The sequence below is a fragment of the Petaurus breviceps genome, unplaced genomic scaffold, assembly GCF_028583685.1.
Source record: "Petaurus breviceps papuanus isolate PSGF00001 unplaced genomic scaffold, PetGlider_PUasm1.0 90740, whole genome shotgun sequence".
Taxonomy (NCBI): Eukaryota; Metazoa; Chordata; class Mammalia; order Diprotodontia; family Petauridae; genus Petaurus; species Petaurus breviceps.
In genome coordinates this window covers 993,232-1,007,713 of record NW_027187330.1, presented here as the reverse complement: position 1 = coordinate 1,007,713, position 14,482 = coordinate 993,232, and the positions used below count along the sequence as shown (strand labels likewise).

Here is a 14,482-nt window from a genome sequence, read left to right as displayed (position 1 = left end):
CCCCGAAAAGGGCTCATTTAACGCAAAAAAAAAAAAAGTTAAGAACGCCTGATAAGAATCCCTGATTTAGTCTAAATCAGTGATTTTAAAGCAAGGAAAACAGATCTAGACAGGTGGAGAGAACTCTCTGAGGTTATAGGGCTGGTCTGTGGTCGAGCAAGCAAGCCATGAGTGAGCCACAAAGGGGGAATGAGTGGAAACCAGTTATTCTGTGCCCTCACCATTCATATCATATCATGCCATCTCTAACCCCTTACGCAGTTGCAGGATGAATAAAGTGAAAACTTACTTTGAAAGCCTGGTAGCGCTCATCATTTAGCACAGCTTGAACTTCCAAACATTTTCCGTCTTCAATGATTTCCTGCATGGCACAGTTAAAATCTTTTGTCAGAATTCACTTAGTTACACAATTAACAATCTCAGGAGCCTCTAGTTTGAAGACTTGGAAGTTTTCATTTAATGAACAAGCTTTAATACTTGAAGGATCTGTGATTACGTTGGCATCTGTACTCACCCCCACCACATACATTCACAATTTGAAATTGAGGAAATAGGTATGCCAAGGATTTTTCATGGGCATCCTAAAAATCCTCATTAGACTTTCTCCATTCCCCTTCCCATCCCCAAGGGATATTAATATAGTATTTTTTTGAAATTCTAAACTTAACAAATTCCAAATACAGATGTCAGAAAAAGAGGATTATATATGAAAATGGCAATTCCCATTATACAATCTGCTTTTCATTAAAACCTAGGAACATGAATTCCAAATTTCCACTTGCAAGTTGAGCTCAGACATCTCCTCTCTCACCTGGCTCCAGTATCTTGGGACTCCTCTGACTGACATCTCTGCTATCTCCCCTTCTCTTTCCCTCCCTTCATTGGGCACCCTCTCCCCATCCCCCAGCTTTTCAGCTCCTTTTGTGTCTTGAATTCCCCTACTAGATTATAAGTTCCTTGAGGGCAAGGACTGTCTTTCTTTTTTCATCACTTAACACAGTGTTTGGCACATAGTAGGTGTTTAATAAATACTGATAATATTTATTTGATGTTAATTGTTTATTTAATATTTAATTTATTTAAATATTATTTAAGATTTAATGTATTGACAATAAATATTGACTGTCTGATTGACTTGTGTGATTGACCAGGTGATACTAATAACTTTTTGTTATACATTTATTTTAATGACAAAAATTGCTGCTCCCCCTACATATGTTTATAAAATGATGGGTTCTGAACTATTAATTACAGCTCAGGAAAACAAGCTAGGAGTCAACGTGAGCTACTTATCTACTTCCATGTGGAAAAGCATTCCAAGAAAATTCATTACTATTTTAGAACTGTAAGAAACCTAGGACCAACTAGGCTCATAGTTCTAGAGGCAGAAAGGACATTTAAAGGCCCCTGAATCCACCACTTCATTTTATTGGTGAGGAAAAAGTGATTTGCTGAGGTCACCCAGCTAGTCAGTGGCAGAAGGAAGACAAGACCCCAGAGTCTCCTGTCTTTTTCCTATAACACATCACTGCTTCTTGTTTTCTCTCCGAATAAACTGGCCTCTCACCAGTTCATCCTGGCCATCTAAACAGAATCTTAAGATTCTCCAATATATACATATACACACATAAACCTGTGCACACACAACACACTTACTTGATAGACAAGTTAACTAAAGGGACACATGAAACGTCATGAATAAAAGTCATTTCTGTGTTACCTCCATGATACCTTTCACTTCATCTCCAATCCATGGCAGTCCTTCTGTGTCTTTCATGCTGACGATAGCAAATGGAAGACATTTCAGCACGGAGGTTGCTCTCAAAAATGTCAGGCAAGGGCCATGATTTTCTCTAAATTCATAGTTTTTTGCCAGTATCTCGAAAGCATCCTAAAAAGTAAGTCCAGATTTGCAAATGCTGAAGTATTTCGTGTGACCAAGAAAGTCAATGTTTAAGAGCTAAAAATAATACTTAACACTTATATCGGGCTTTAAGGTTCACAAATGCTTTATATCTCCTATTGTATTTGATCTTTAGGACAATCCTGTGAGGTAGGCACAATGATTATTCCCATTTTACAAATGGGGAAATGGACATCAAGAATAATATTAGCTGGCATTTATAGAATGCTTTAAGATTTGCAAAGCACTTTATATGTGTTCTCTCATCTACCTGTTCTCACAAACTTGTGAAGTAGATGCTACTACTATAGACATTTAGAGGATGAGGAAATTGAGATTGATAATAGTAATAGTAGTAGTAGCAGCAGCAGCAGAAACAGCAGCAGCAGCAGCAGCAGCAACAGCAGCAATAGTAGCAGCAGTAGCAATAACAGTGGAGGAGGAGGAAGGCTAATAAATAGTGGATAGAACTCTGGGCTTGGAGTCAGGAAGACCTGAGTTCAATTCTGGTCTCAGACATCTACTAACTGTGTAACCCTGGGCAAGTCACTTGATCTCTGTTTGCCTCTGTTTTCTCACCTGTAAAATGGGGTTAATAACAGCACTTCCCTTTCAGGATCAAATGAGATCATCTTCATAAAGCACAGTGCTTGGCACATAATAGGTCCTATATAAATGCTTATTCCTTTCTCTGGCCTAATAATAATAAACAATAATAGCATTTACATAGCACCTCAAAGTGCTACAAGCATGTTATTTCATGTTTATCACCCCTATTTTACAGATGAGGAAACTGAGGCTGAGAGAGATTGAGTTAATTACTTAGGACCACATAGTGTCTGAGGCAGGATTTGAATCCAGATCTTCCTGAATCTGTGTCCAACATTCTATGCAACGAGCCACCTAGTAGTCTCAAAGGCCAGTACTCTTATTTTCACCAGAGGCAACACTTCTATTTTTTTTTTAAAGCAATTGGGGTTAAGTAACTTGCTCAAGGTTGCACGGCCAGTTATTATTTCTGGGTGTGGTGCTGAGTATCTGAGCCCGGATTTGATCCAGGTCATCCCGACACTGGAGCCGGTGCTCTTACTCGCTGAGCCACCTGGCCGCCCCTAAGCAATTGGGGTTAAGTAACTATTTGAAAGGAGATTCCATGTCTTGTCTTTATCTACTGCTTCCAAACAACCTCAGAGTGGAAGAAAAATGAATATGTTCATTAAGAAAGCAGCTTTTGCCTTCTCGCCACCACAGGTTTATTTTCCTGCCCCCCAGCCTAGGATTACAGGGAGTTAGATTAGATGATCTAGATAATTATTATCTAAGACTCTATGTATCTGTCAACTGATGCTTCACAGTGACTTATCTGATTTCCTAGAGTAGAAAGTCAGAATAGGTAAATACCACAAACCTGATGTAAGGAGGTTAATTTACTGAAGAAATGAACCAATGCATGTTAATACACCATTGTAACTACTGAGTGACTATAATATGCCATTATTGGAGGGCAGGGTGGCACAGTTAGGAAGACCTGAATTAAGACTTGTACAACTCTGTGCAAATTACTTAAACTGTCTGCCTCAGTTTCCTCATCTGTAAAAGGAGGATAATGATAGCCCCTACTTCCCATGGCTGTTGTGAGGGCAAAAGTGCTTTGCAAACTTTAAAGCCCTATATAAATGCTAGTTATTACTATTACCATTATCAAGTTTATCAGTTTAGGGAACTTCCTAAATGGGAATTTGGCTCACCAGTGCAAGATTGCAACCTATCCGTGACTTAGTAGATAAGTTTTAGAGAGTTGCTTGAGGTGTATAGAGGTTAAAGAACTTATAAGAGGTCATGTGACTATTAAGAGTCAGAGTCAAAATCTAAAGCCAAGACTTCCTAATTCCAAGTCCAGGTCTAGTTGGTCAATAAGTCATTACTGTGCTAAGTGTGGAATGGTACTCATTTCTACATTTACATTTAGCATAATACAGCAGTAGCCACAGAAAGTAGTAGACATCTCTTAATTATGTGATCAGTACTGTGGATAATTCCCAAAGGGATTTTCAGAAAACTAGTTTTACAGTTTTTCTTTCCTACTTGAGGAAAGGGAAACTTCTGAAACATACCAGAAGGAGGACCAATGAGAATGTGGCACACCCAAGATGCCCTAGAAAATCTATAATCTGGTCATATTGCTTGCGGATAAATGGAAATTGACTGTAATGTGTTCATTTTCTATCGACATTGCTTTATATTAACTATTTTACCGTAAATCTTTGGTTATAGTTGTTTAAAGTTGTCCGTCTTTGGCAAGCATATTGGGAGATGGCTTTCATTGCAGGTGGTAGAATCGCCAAGGTGGCTGGATTTGGATCTGGATGAATCCCGCTCTCCTATGCAAGAAAGCAGAAAGAAAGTCATTTTTTTTTCATTCTAGAACCCATAGTAATTTCAGCAGAAAACATTTAATCAAAATGGCACCAAGTTTGTAGGTATTCAGAAGAAATACTCGTTAATTTAATATTTTTAATTTAATGTAAGCATATTTTAAATCATAGAAACTTAGAGCCAGAAAGACTTTAATGATCATCTAATCTAACTCCCTGTAATCCTAGGCTGGGGGGCAGTTCAATAGACCTGTGGTAGCGAGAAGGCAAAAGCTTCTTTCTCAATGAACATAGTCATTTTTCTTCCACTCTGAGCTTTTGGAAGCAGTAGATAAGGACAAAAAGCCTTACAACCCTCAGGGTGGGGCTCCCAGGTTGGCTATCACACAGTAATGGCATAGCAGTATATACAAGGTGGGGGAGGTGAAAGAGAGAAGACAGAAGACAGAAGGTGGGGAGGAAGGAGAGAGCACCAGGTGAGATTCCCTGACAAATCATGAAATTCTAGGGGTTTGGTATGTTGGATGTAGAGACCTAAGTACAAATCTCCCCACAGACACTAGCTGTGTGGCCCTGAACAAGTCACTTAATTTCTCTGAGCCTAGGTTTCCTGAGGGAGTTGAACTCAGTGACCTTTAAGGTTTCTTTTAGTCCTAAATTTTATACTGTAACATCCATTCTGGGGTATTCCCAACTTGCACTCACATGACTGGGATGGGTTTTCCAGAGAACGGTTTTTACCTCAGGTTTGAGATGCTCACTCCTAAAACTATAGCCCATGAGCCCCCAGTGGTGTGCTTCTTATCAATAGTCAACCAGTAAGCACAAATAGCTCTTAGGAGAGGCATTTGCTAAAATAGTATGGAGGAACAGCAACCACAGAGCATTTCCCCTGAAAAACTTGGAGCGTACTCTCCAACAAATATACATAATATCCATCGGAAAAGTGGGTAAAAACTTCCAGAACAATGGTAGAAAGTCATACATGTAGAAAACACATATGACCAAGGCAATTTATAACACTTATGTCACAGAGCTTTGACATCCTTTCTCCCCTAGAAGAATCCTCAGGAAACTCAACTCTCAATTGCCAGGGCTATTTTCCCCTGATTGCTTGCCATCTCTCTTTTCTGCTACTTCAAGCTTCTTCTAGCCTTAAGTGCTTCTCTCTGTATCTATGTGTCTTCCTCAATTGTGCCTAGAACTCTGTTGAATATATTCTCTGTTTGGATTCAGTTTTTCCTTCTAAGTAATTAGTTCTATTGATAAACACTATGGTAAATGAGGATGGAAAAGAGAGAAAAATCTCCTTCTCTTCCCCCCCTTTCCACACCACCCATCACCAAGAAGTAAAGAGCTGAGCTCTTCCTAAGCTGCTGACTCTCTTCAACTTCCTAGACTTCCAAACTCACTGATAGTTTCCAGAGCTTGTCTATTTAATATCTTTCAAAAGGACAGTATATTTTTCAATTGGACAATAATAAATTTATTAAAGATCTAGTGTATGTCTGGCACCGTGCTAAATGCTGCAGTGCAAGTATAAACATGGAAACAATCCCCACCTGAAAAGTGCTTCCATTCTAATGAGGGACACAACAAGTGTGAATATAAATATAGACAGCATAAATATAAAGGGAATAAATACAAATTCATATGAAATAATTAAATATAAATTACTTTGGAATGTAGGGCGCTAGCATTTGGGGGTCATAGAGGATGGTGCTTGAACTATGCCTTAAAAGAATAAAGGGAATCAATCAGATAGATCTAAGAATGGGGTATGAATTCTAGGCATGTGGTACAGCCAGAGTCATGGATAAGGGAGACAAGGTGTCTGGTGAGATCATTGATTACCATTTCTCCATGACTCATTTATAGGATTTGTTCACACTTTATAAAGGGAACACCTGATGTGGCCAAATTTTTAGTTAATTTAACTCTTGTTAATAGTTAGGTCCTGGGCTTTCAAGGACCAAATTCATTACAATCTTCTGAATATGAGAGATTAAACTAGATTATCCCTAATGTCACTCTATGAATGCAATCCTAGCAAAGAGTTTGCATATCTGTAGTCAGAGCCTAGCTAAGTATGAAAAAGGTTGATTGGGGCAGCTAGGTGGCAAGATGAATAGAGGTCCTGGACTAAGGAGGACCAAGTTCAAATCTGACCTCAGACACTTGACAGTTACTAGCTGTGTGACCTTGAGCAAATCACTTAACTCCTATTGCCTCACCAAACAAACAAATAAATAAGAAAAAGGCTGACCAGAGGCAATGGTCACCAGGCAGTAAAGATTTTCACTATAGCAGTGTAGCAATTTGAGTTGGAATATGCAGACCATTAAAATCACAGGTCTTGGGAAATATCAGAGTAAGAAGGAATTTTCTTCTCATTTGAAGAAATTAGTCTTACGTCAATGAAAACTATTTCTATCTAACTTACCACAAGCTGATATTTTCCTTTTGTGTCCACTGGTTTTCCAGCTTTCATGCATTCAATCAGCCAAGAGACATCAAGGAGCTCAAGCTGTGCTGTCTTTTCCATTTCATGTGCCTTGAGCCATTCCAGGACATCTGAACCAGAATTGTTTTCTGCCACAATGTGAGTCACTGAATTGCTGTGGGACAGATGACAAAGCAATGAATGGTGATGCTGTTGTTTAATTAGCAGGGACTCCCTTCTTATTGTGCCACTAGGGGACAAGGATAATGCTTGTGAGTGTAGACTTTCTATTTCCTGGAGAAGAGCTGCATGCACTAGATGCATATGGGGTCTCAGGGCCATATACAAAGATTATTTATTAATGAGGTCCTTTTTTGTTATGGTAGAATAGAAGAAAAGGTGCCTGAGAGTATAAAAATCATAATATTTTTAGACCTTCTACAAATAGTAACTTCATTATTGGCACTTCTAGATATGAAACCCTTATCCAGTGACCCATGAATGGATATAGCTCCAGAAGAATGATATCAATCTTAAGAGTTCTACTATAATGAAACCAGACATTTCAAGTAGATGGTTCAGATGGCTCAGAGATTCTCAGTAGAGGGGTAAAAAAATTAATTGGTAAAGTTTGGGGGTTTTTACATGCATCCAAAAGCATTTCATGGTACACTTGGTCAATCTCATTTTGCAAATAAACAACTGCAAAAAAGATAAACGTGAAAAAGATTAGCTTATTAATTTAGGAATCAACCTCTTTTGCAGAGAATGAGGAGGTAAAAGTAAAGGAATTCTTTTTTTTTTTGCATTTTTTGGGGGGTAGGGGAAAGGTAGGGCAATTGGGGTTAAGTGTCTTGCCTGAGGTTACAAGGCTAGTTTTTGTGTTAAGTCTCTGAGGCCGCATTTGAACTCAGGTCCTCCTGACTCCAGGGCCAGTGCTCTATTCACTGTACCACCTAGCCACCCCAAGTAAAGGAATTCTATTAAGAACTCCACAAGGGGACAGCTAGGTGGTACAGTGAATAGAGTCTGGAGTCAGGAGGACCTGAGTTCAAATCTGGCCTCAAACCATTGACATACTTACTAGCCCTGTGACCTTGGGCAAGTCACTTAACCCCAACTGCCCTGCCCTCCTCCCTCCAAAAAGCAAAAAATAAAAAATAAAAAAAACCTCAACAAGACCCTCTAAATTAAGTCAATATATAATCCAATATTTGGTAATTTCAATGCAAATATGTGGGCATAAGGGAGTATGTTGGAAAACATGGTTCAGGAGTAAGAAATGGGAGAGAGAGAAAAGGGCTTATAGACTGTACACATAGCATGAATCTTTGAGAAGAGAATAGGAAGCCACTGGACATGGTCAGCACAAAGTAACACAATCAGAAATTAACCTGACTGCATTTTAACAAATAGGAAATTAATACTTAAACCATTTTTAGCTATTTCTATATTTTATTTTTTCAATTGCATGTAAAAATTTTTTAACATTTACTTTTAAAAATTTGAGTTGCAAATTCTCTCCCTCCTTCCCCTCCTCATCCTTAAGAAGGTAATTTGATATAGATTATACATTGTAATCATGCAAAACAAATCTCCATATTAGCCATTTCATGAAAGAAAACAGAAAAAAAAACGAAGAAAAATAAAGTTTTTTTTAAAAAAGTATGCTTCCATCTATATTCAGATACCATCAGTTCTTTCTCTGGAGGTGGGTGGCATTTTTCATCTTAAGTCCTTCAGAATTGTCTTGAATCTTTGTATTTCTAAGAATAGCAGAGTCCTTCATAGCTGATCATCATAAAATGTTGCTGTTACTGTGTACAATGTTCTCCTGGTTCTGCTCACTTCACTTTGCATAATTTCATGCAAGTCTTCCCAGGTTTTTCTGAAACCATTCTATTCATCATTTCTTTTAGCACAATAGTATTCCAACACAATTGGTCAGCTATTCCCCAAATGATGAACATCCCCTCAATTTCCAATTCTTTGCTACCACAAAAAAGCTGCTATAAATATTTTTGTACATATAGTTCCTTTCCACCCACCTCCTTTTTATTTTTATCTCTTTGGAATACAAGCCTAGTAGTGATATTGCTGGATCAAAAGGTATGCACAGTTTTATAACCCTTTGGGCATATGGGAATTATTTTCAGATCAACTCTCTATATGCAGATTATCAACTTGTTACAAGAAAGATAAAAATCTACAGTAAATTAGAAGACAGAGTATACAAATGAGATGTGGTTGAAATTGAGAATACTCCAGACCAACCTATTTTTAAAAGCCTTTGACACCAAACAATGGGAAATATAAAACATCAACCCAAATTCTTAACATGCCTAGGAAAGTTTAAATTAAATCAATCTTTATAGGAAAAATTTTAAAAGCCTACAAACCAAATGAATCAACAAATTTTATCACCTTGCTAATCACAGAAACTTGGTAGCCAATGATACTGCTGGTCAAAAATATAACTTCATTTATAAAATCTTCCAGAGGAAAATAATGGAATATTATCAGTAGTATTGCCTCATAAAAAATAGTTAATGGAAGGAAAGACAGGCTTAATATCCTCCTAAAAGCATTTAAAGAAGAAGCAAAAGTAGGAAAACAGACAAAAACTGGAAAAATACTGTCAAAATTTCTATAATACTCTCTTTTATTTATAAATGATAGATAATTAAGTTTTATAGAAATGAGGCCCAAAGAAGCACCTTGCCCAAGGCTCCATAGTCAATAAGTGGCAGTCAGGATTTGAACTCAGTCTCATGCTTTTCCACTGCAGCACACCCTTAATCTTAGCTCTGCCACTTAGGAACTATGTGACTATGGACAAGTCATTTCTCTTCTCATTGAGTCATATTTTCCTTGTCTATAAAAGAAGAACTGGAGAAATATTTTCATGTATCTATGCATTTGTTTTTCAAAAACTGGACTAAACGATCTCTGACATCCCTTCCCATTCTTAATCTTCAATCCACCAAATAAGCAATCTTGTTTTTAATCACCATAAGGCCCATTCTCACCAATCCTGATTAGACTATGCTGACATTTCTGTGTAAGAAAATTCAGTTTGAGAACTCTGGCTTCTGTTTCCGGTAGTTGATATACATTTATTTTTATATAAAAGACACATTAGATGTACTTGTTCTACGGTACAAGTCTGGGAACTTTGCCATCATCAAATGCACAGCCGCAGTTGACTTGCCCCGTATGTCAGCTTCCTCTCTTGAGTGTGCAGCTGGGCTGGGTTCTCAGTACACACACACACACACACACACACACACACACACACTCTCTCACCCTCTCTTTCCCCCCCTCTCCCCCCCCCCCCAGGCAAAGATGCAGCACTTTTGGCCTCAGGAAAAGCTTGTTCTGAGTGAACAAGTTATAGATTCACTGTAAGCAAGGACTCCATTGCCAAAGAAGCTTGCTATCTGAGTCCTTAGAGATTTTTAGGAGAAATATTTTCATGTATCTATGCACTCGTTTTTCAAAAACAAGCAACAACAACAACAAAAAAAAAAAAACACCCCAGTAGTTCGGAATAAAGGGCAGGTAATTTGTTTTTAAATTTCAGATGTATCCATAAGGAGTAAGCCTGGCCTAGTAGATAGAGTGCTAGAAATGGAGACCTGGGTTTGATTCCAGCACTTACAGCTGCATTACCCTGGGCAAATCACTTACGTGCTAAGAGTTTGCTAAGGTTTTTCATCTTCAGATAAGGCTAATAATAGCACCCACCTCAAAGTGTTGTAAGGATCAAATGACTGTGTGTGTGTCTGTGTTTGTGTATGTGTGTGAACATACATGTGCATATATATATAATGTTTACAAGATTTAAATCATCATACAAATGTCAATTGTCATTATTTAATAACATTTTAAAATTATTCTCTATTGCATACGATGCCAGCCATGATCGATATTTTGGTTGTTTTTTGGCTGAATTGATTTATTTTCACTCTTTGAAAAAAAAACTTTGTTACTAGGGATGGTTCATGGTTCATTGAGTAGGAAAGAAAAAGGGATATATTTGTAAATATTCATGATATAAAAAGATTGTAAAAAGAAAAAGCCAAAACAATGTTTTAAAATTGTTTCTCTGTCTTTGTCTTTGCATCTTTGTCTGTCTCTGTCTTTTCTGTATTGCTTTGTCTTCATCCCTCCCTCCCTCTCTCTTTCTCTATGTCTCTCTGTCTCTGTATGTCTCTCTCTTTCTGTCTCATAGAAAGTCATTAGATTTTAGCCCTAGAAAGGATCTTAGAAATCACCTAGTCTGGCTGCCACATTTTACGGAAGCATCTGAAATATAAAATCCCAGATAAAAGCGAATGACTAACCCAAGCTGACACAGATGTTTGATTCCATATTTCCAGACCAAACTCAAGAACTGCTCAATAATTCAGCAAAACTTATGGAAATAAAATTGAAATGTGCTATCATTTTCCTGTAACTATTTTAAGCAGGAGTAGATTTTATCTATACTGATGGAAAGGACTTTTGACCTGTGGTAATACAAAACAAAATTTAAAAAATCCCACACGATATAATAATAATTGACAATAGAAAATTAGGAATCAGGTCTTTTTATGCTAATTTTTTAAAGTCCAAATTGGGGTTTTCTTGAAAGAGAGGAAAAGAAAATGTTCAATTTTCCTCCTTGCAAAATTAAAGGCAGAGATAATAACATGTAATTCAAGAAGAACAACAAATATCGATTTAAAAATACTTCAGTTGCCTGTTATGATGAGTAAGGAGAATAAAAGGAAAGGGGGAAAGGCAAAGAAGGAGAGAAGATAAAAGGGAAGAAAAGAAGAGAAACCATGAGAGGCAACGTGACAAAGAGGAGAAAGAAAAAGACGAAAGGAGATTAAAAAACCTCTCAGGTGAATATTTTAGTGGATGATACATTCTTCTCATCTTGTATTCTTCACTTTGGTGATGGACATTAGAGTAAATTATTAACATGATAATATTTGTTGTCTTCTCAATAATTTAGGATAGTTGGCTCAGTGAATAGCGGCCCTGGAGTCAGGAGGACCTGAGTTCAAATTTGGCCTCAGACACTTAACACACACACACACACACACACACACACACACACAAACCTAGCTGTGTGACCTTGGGCAAGTCACTTAACCCCAACTGCCCTCCAAAAAGCAAAAAAAAAAAATAATAATAATTTAGGATAGTCTTACATTCACTGTGGAATATTTTTTTTAATTTTTCCTATCAAACCTTTTTAAAGTAACAGATTTCCCAGAGAATTCCAAAGTGTATATTTGTGTGAATGCATTGGTGTATGTGTGCTCCTGTGTGTCTGAGTGTGTGTGTGTGTGTGTGTGTCTGTGTAAAGTAATGATTTGGGTTCTATACTTATAAACTGTTTGGAACATGTTTTATCAATACCCTTGTCATTCAAAATCTGTCAGGTTGCCTTATTTTTGTTCATCCCACAAATCCTAAAGTTCCTATTTGTAATCAGAATTTACTTCTGCATTTGGATCCTTTATCATCACCATCCCCTTGCTCCTCTCCCCATTAAATTGAGTTTTTTGATCTGGCTGCATATTAGTAGATATAATATATACCAGAAAGTCCTTAAGTGTGATGCTTCGTGACTGTTTTGGAGATGTATCTCTCTCCCTGCTGAAAATGACTGACAGTTATCCTACCTTCCCAGGCTCTGATTTTAGCACATTTGGGAGTGCCATCCATTATGCCTGTGTTTGGTGAGGCCTGAGAATTGAAACATAAATTCTCATTCTCTGTCATTTGTTGATTATGCAGCCTTGACCAAGTCCCAACTCCTTTTCAAGGCCTTAGCTCTCTCCTCAATAAAGTTTTAGCAATTGCATCCTATGGTCTCCATGGATCCAAGGGTGCCATCATTTTTCTGAGGATTCCTCACCAAGGCCATCCTGCAGAGAAACCTTCTCCTGACCACACTTAATGGCCTACCCCCACTGGAGGCAGTGTGAGCAGACTGCATGCACCTGTCAGCCCTCCCACCCCTGCCAATAAAGCTGCACTCACATACAGGAGCCCAGGTGAAAGAAAAACAGGAAGACCAGGCTTCTGTGTTAAAGTAGTTGAAACCCTTTGGTTTAAGTTGGGGAAAATGCACAGAAATTGATGAGTTTCTGTCAAGAACGAAATTAAGCTGTAGAAAAATCCCAATACTTTCTCCACATACCAATCACTGTTTAATTGTCACCCTCTCGCCACCCTTTACCAGAATGCAAAGCCAAAGAACTGCTAAGTTTTTACTACCTTCTGGAGCAAACCTAATTTCTCTTGATTTATTTATCATGCATCTTAGAAAAGTTAATGAATCACGTGAATGATCAGTTATTTAGAGCTTCAATTTTAGCCCATGATATGTCCATGTGTCTGTATAAATAACCTATGGGTGTGATAAGGATGATGCTCGCTTGGTAAGTAGACCTTTAAATACATTGGGTTTCTTTTTTTTTTTAAGCCAATCACAGTTTTAAAAAATGAAATAACTACCATCCTACCTTAACTCGTTTTCAACCCTGAAGCCTTTCTTTCGAGCCAGATCCATCAGGAATGTTCTCCGGGTTGCCCCCATTTTCTTCTCCAAAATAAAAAGAACTAATTCGTGAAATTTAATTTCATATATCTTGGAGGAAATAAGAGCTTTCATCTTTTTTGGTCTTTTCTTCCCATGGTCTGATTCTGTGGTCCTGATCCTATGCATGTTGGGAGCTGTGGCTTCTGGTTGTAAACCCCAACTCGAATCTCCAACCGTGAGCACAGAATGCTAAGACTTTCTGGTCTCCAGGAACTTTGATGTCATCTCACTGCCTTCCTTCTGAAGGCAGAAACAAAGTCCTTGTAGGCTCTATTTTCAACTAGCATTTGTTGAATGAATGAATGAATGAATGTATGCATTCCTACTGAAAAAGAAGTGGGGAATGTTTCACCTTCATTTTATAATACAGTCTTCTCTCTACCTTATCCAGTCAGACATCCCTCACAACAAAGAATTTTTTTAAAAGAGGAAAAGAATCAGTTTGTCAAAACTATTTGACACATTGACCAAGTCTGATAGCATATGCAATATTCCATACCCATAGTCATCCACTTTTGCCCAGAAAAGAGAATCAGAGAATTTTCAAGTAGCTTGCAAGGTTTTTTTTAGGATAATTATTACAACATTTGAGAATATCACCTTGCAATTAAATTCCAATAGTCCCATATTTATTAAGCATTAATTATGTAAAAGTTTGTGAGTACATAAAAAAAACAAACCATTCCAGTCCCTGCCCTCAAGTTGCTTGCATTCTACTGAGGTACTGATAAATACATTCAAGGTAACTTGGGAGAAAACACTAATAACTGGTGGGATCAGGAAAGGCTTTAGAGTAGAGGTGGCAGACAGACTGGGACTAGAAAGAAATTAGAAATTCCATAAGGAAGAAGGGAAGGAGGAAGTACATTCCAGGCATGAGAGACAGCCTGTTCAAAGCCACAAAGATGAAACATGAAATAATGAGTTTGGGAAATAGTTTGTATAGTCCAGTGTGGAACATGCAGTGTGAAAGGGGATAATAATATGTCTGGAGAGGTAGGTAAGAGCTTCTCAGGGGTGGGGAACTTGCAGCCTCGAGGCTACATGTGGCCCTCTGGATTCTCAAGTGCAGCCCCAGAGTTTGGATTCAGTCAAAGGGCCTCACTTGAGGACCTAGAGTACCACATGTGGCCTCTATTTTAGCTTGTATGAAGCAA

At 37.9% G+C, this 14,482-nt stretch overlaps 1 protein-coding gene across 1 annotated transcript in view; it reads right to left on the bottom strand.

Moving 5' to 3' along the window:
- The window catches only part of DNTT (DNA nucleotidylexotransferase), a 48,856-nt gene that overhangs the window by 11,373 nt on the left and 23,001 nt on the right, over nt 1–14,482 (bottom strand). Inside the window, exons 2-5 of the mRNA XM_069067052.1 lie at nt 6,722–6,896; nt 4,159–4,284; nt 1,721–1,891; nt 290–361 (exon numbers count right to left, since the gene is read on the bottom strand). Of these exons, the coding sequence (XP_068923153.1) occupies nt 290–361; nt 1,721–1,891; nt 4,159–4,284; nt 6,722–6,823 (471 nt within the window). The 5' untranslated portion in view covers nt 6,824–6,896. The remainder of the gene's footprint in view (nt 1–289; nt 362–1,720; nt 1,892–4,158; nt 4,285–6,721; nt 6,897–14,482) is intronic.